Here is a 4,752-nt window from a genome sequence, read left to right as displayed (position 1 = left end):
AGTTACCAAAGAAAATTGTAATCATTTGCATTCTTGTTATGTGCCTTGTTAGAATATTGTAGAAAGTAAACATTTAATACACCCTGTAGTTTTAAACTTCAACTAATTGATGAAGTACTATTTTTGTTGACTTCATCTGGCGTCAGGCTGTCGCCGGCCGGTATATATAAATATAATATGTGTATATATATTAAATGGTAAATGGGTTATACTTCAAGGTACTCAAAGCGCTTTGACACTATTTCCACATTCACACACACATTCCAGTGTTTCCCACAGGACAGGCATCTATTTGTGGTAGTGTGGTCGGGGGGTGGGGGCGGCAGCGGCGATGACCAAGAAGAACGCGGAGTTGGAATATAATTACAACACTTTATGTACATATTTATATACAGATTTGAACAATTAGTGATTCACTGAAATATATTTATTAATTGTGGTTCTTACAAAAAATATATCTTATAAAATATAAAAGCTAAAATGTCTCTTAAAGCTCTGCCCCTTTAATTAGGGCATACTAAATAATTTAACTTTAGCCTACTACTACAACCATATTATTTACCAGCAACATAAAGTGAAACAGAGGCAGAGGTGTCCTGCCATTTAGTCAACCTCCTCCTCCTCCTCCTCCTGCTGCTGCTGAACAGGTCGCACTGGAGCTAGTCTCGCTCGCCAGACCCTCCTCCACAGAAGAGGGAGACACTGGAGCTTACCGTGCTGGGTGTTATACAGCCATGACTTAAATTGTGGCATTTGGGAAGCTGAGGATCAAACCGGAAACCTTCAAGTTGCTGGCACAGCCGCTCTACCGACTGAGCCACGCCTTCCCATCCATCCATCTTTTTCTGCTTATCCGTGGTCAGGTCGCGGGGACAGCAGCCTAAGCAGAGAAGCCCAGACTTCCCTCTCCCCAGCCACTTCGTCCAGGGCCAGCCAGGAGACATAGTCTTCCCAACGTGTCCTGGGTCTTCCCCGTGGCCTCCTACCGGTCGGACGTGCCCTAAACACCTCCCGAGGGAGGCGTTTGGGTGGCATCCTGACCAGATGCCCGAACCACCTCATCTGGTTCCTCTCCATGTGGCTTTACTTTGAGCTCCTCATGGATGACAGAGCTTCTCACCCTATCTCTAAGGGAGAGCCCTGCCACCCGGCGAAGGAAACTCATTTGGGCCGCTTGTACCCGTGATCTTGTCCTTTCGGTCATAACCCAAAGCTCATGACCATAGGTGAGGATGGGAACGTAGATCGACCGGTAAATTGAGAGCTTTGCCTTCCGGCTCAGCTCCTTCTTCAACACGTCTGCATTACTGAAGACGCCGCACCGATCCGCCTGTCAATCTCACGATCCACTCTTCCCTCACTCGTGAACAAGACTCCGAGGTACCTGAACTCCTCCACTTGAAGCAAGATCTCCTCCCCAACCCGGAGATGGCACTCCACCCTTTTCCGGGCGAGAACCATGGACTCGGACTTGGAGGTGCTGATTCTCATCCCAGTCGCTTCACACTCGGCTGCGAACCGATCCAGTGAGAGCTGAAGATAATGGCCAGATGAAGCCATCAGGACCACATCATCTGCAAAAAGCAGAGACCTAATCCTGCAGCCACCAAACCGGATCCCCTCAACGCCTTGACTGCGCCTAGAAATTCTGTCCATAAAAGTTATGAACAGAATGGGCGACAAAGGGCAGCCTTGGCGGAGTCCAACCCTCACTGGAAACGCCACGCCGTCCCATTAATATTATGTATAGTATATCAATATATGTGTATATATACATGAAATATATATATATATATGTGTGTGTGTGTGTGTATATTTATATATATGTAGATGTTACTTTACATATATATATATATGTAAAGTATGCCGGTATATATATTTATATATATCGGCCCTCAGCCAAAAAATTTTAGCCAAATGTGGCCCTCGAGTCAAAAAGTTTAGAGACCCCTGCACTGGCCTTTCTAGAGCTTTTTAGCTCTTTAGTATTCAAACCATTACTGCATTTAAACATGTTCTACAACCTGTCACTATTTACACTTCACACACCCTCTTTATTAACCAGTAGAATTGTCCTTTGTTGCCTTTCTTCCTCTCCACCATGTTATTGCTTGTATGCACTTTGTGTGTGCGTTTTGACACACTCAACATCATGCGCCTCCGCTCTGTAGTCACCATCATTTCATTCAGATGAAAGAACTGTACCGGTACTTTTCAAAGGTGGTATAGTACAGATTTCAATTGATTAGTACCACAATATTTTATTAGTAGCAGTATACTGTACAACCCTACTACACACACATACAGTACATAAAAGAAAGTGTGTTTTTGTTGTTTGTGTCTTGCAGACGTCCAGCAGCTGATCGGTAATCCAGAAGAAGTTTCCCCTCAGTTAGGGGGGAGCTCCACTTTGAAGCAGGAGACTCCACAACCCATCCATCCATCCATCTTCTTCCGCTTATCCGAGGTCGGGTTGCTGGGGCAGCAGCCTAAGCAGGGAAGCCCAGACTTTCCTCTCCCCAGCCACTTCGTCCAGCTCTTCCCGGGGGATCCCGAGGCGTTCCCAGGCCAGCCGGGAGACATAGTCTTCCCAACTCCACAACCACCCTGCATTAAAAAGGAAGAGGAGGAACTCTGCATCACTCAAGAGGGAGAGTGTCTTCTAGGACGAGAGGAAGTTGATTACACCAAGTTTCCACTGAATATTATCTTTGTGAAGACTGAAGATGATGAAGAGAAACCACAAGTAGACAACCTCTTCGCTCCACTATCAGATAGTGAGGATGAAGACGAGGTTGAAGAACCTCTGAGCAGCGATAAAGACTGTGAAGGTGATATGAGGACTCACACTGACAACAAACACTCTGAATGCTCTACAAAGAAGAGAGGTAAAACATGTTTGAGCTGCTCAGTTTGTGCTGAAAGTTTTACTAAAATGAGCCTTTTGACTCGACACATGAGAACACACACAGGTGAAAGACCATTCAGTTGTTCAGTTTGTGCCAAAAGCTTTTCTCGAAAATGTGGTTTGACTCAACACATGAGAACACACACAGGAGAAAAAACATTTAATTGTTCCTTTTGTAGCAAAAGCTTTTCTCGAAATTGCAGTTTGACTGAACACATGAGAACACACACAGGTGAAAAACCATTTAACTGTTCAATTTGTGGCAACAGCTTTTCTCGAAATTGCAGTTTGACTCAACACATGAGAACACACACAGGTGAAAAACCATTTAAGTGTTCAGTTTGTGGCAACAGCTTTTGTCAAAAGAGCAAGTTGACTCAACACATGAGAACACACACAGGTGAAAAAACATTTCATTGTTCAGTTTGTGGCAAAAGCTTTTCTGTTAAGACCACTTTGACTGAACACATAAGAACACACACAGGTGAAAAACCATTTACTTGTTCAATTTGTGGCAAAGGCTTTTCTGTTAAGAGGAATTTGACCGAACACACGAGAACACACACTGGACAAAGACCATTTTATTGTTCAGTTTGTGGTAAAAGCTTTCCTAATAATAGCTCATTGTGTCGACACATAAGAACACACGCTGGAGAAAAAACATTTAGTTGTTCAGTGTGCTGTAAAAGGTTCCAACATAATGTAGACGCAGTAAAACACACAAGAACACACAACCAATTAGCTGTTTAGTTTGTGGTATGTTGCTCATATGTGGCGACATCCACCCTACCCAGGACCTCCTCACTGCTTCTTTCACAAATATCTGAGGTATTCATACAAACGTGGATTATTTGGAGCATAATCTTATCCACTCATGACCCCATGTCTTCTCTGTATCTGAAACCTTCCTGAACAGTAAGATAGATGATGCTTCAAGTGCTTGGTTACTCCTTCTTCAGTCCAGGGACCTGGGGCCTCATGTGTCAAGTTTGTGCACGCTCAAAAACCTGCACTACACCCTTTTTCACTGCAAAGTTGACATGTATCAAAACTGACGTTGACGCATAAGTGATGCTGGGTAACTGTTTGCATAACAAACTGCCAACTTTTACTCTTTGACTTTGTCATGTTGTATTTTTAAGTTATCATGCCATGATTTTACCCATCCGGTACATGTGGAAATAGATTTTCCTCCATGCGGCCCCTGAGCTAAAATGAGTTTGACACCCCTGCTGTAATCTGACTCATGTGAGCAGGTTACTGTATAAACACATTTTGTTATAAGTTCTAAAAAAGTGTTCAGTTGTCAGAGACACATCAATGTCAGTGTAGCTGCTGATAGAAGCAACATGTATATTTGATATATGATGTCATAGTTGGTGAGAATAAATAAATACAATGCATAAAGATAAGTTCATATTGTACACATAATGTGATTAAAAAGGTATTTCCTTGGGTTAATTCATGCAAGTTTGTTAACTTTATTTTTGTTACAAACCCATGTCAATTGAGTGGGGAATATATGTTTTGTTTCCGGTTTGGTCACCTTGTTGGGGGGACAATTAATATGTGAGGGAATTAAGGAAGCAGCATGAGACGACAAGTGTTTGATGTGGAAGACGTTAATGGAGTCTCGCATTGAAAATAAACTTTATTCCCTTGGAGTTTATGAGGCCAACGAGGTATGATTACTTCTGATATGTTTGTGAAATCTATGTTTTCTTTTTTGCATGTCAGACTAATTGTAAGTTCTGTTTGCTTATTTTATTACTTCTGACGGCATTATATTTGGCATCGTTGGTAACATGAAGAAGACATGGCTGAAATAAATGTCTGTGAGAAAA

At 42.7% G+C, this 4,752-nt stretch overlaps 1 protein-coding gene across 3 annotated transcripts in view; it reads left to right on the top strand.

Moving 5' to 3' along the window:
• LOC133619229 (uncharacterized) overlaps window positions 1-4,335 on the top strand; it is a 54,339-nt gene extending 50,004 nt beyond the window's left edge. For all 3 annotated transcript variants that reach the window (XM_072915393.1, XM_072915391.1, XM_061980190.2), the window contains one exon: window positions 2,349-4,335. In XM_072915393.1, coding sequence (XP_072771494.1) covers window positions 2,349-3,658 — 1,310 coding nt within the window. In that variant the 3' untranslated portion in view covers window positions 3,659-4,335. The remainder of the gene's footprint in view (window positions 1-2,348) is intronic.
• The last annotated feature ends 417 nt before the right edge of the window (window positions 4,336-4,752 follow it).

Source organism: Nerophis lumbriciformis, linkage group LG20 (genome assembly GCF_033978685.3).
Source record: "Nerophis lumbriciformis linkage group LG20, RoL_Nlum_v2.1, whole genome shotgun sequence".
NCBI classification, from domain to species: domain Eukaryota; kingdom Metazoa; phylum Chordata; class Actinopteri; order Syngnathiformes; family Syngnathidae; genus Nerophis; species Nerophis lumbriciformis.
This window is presented reverse-complemented; position numbering and strand designations above follow the sequence as displayed.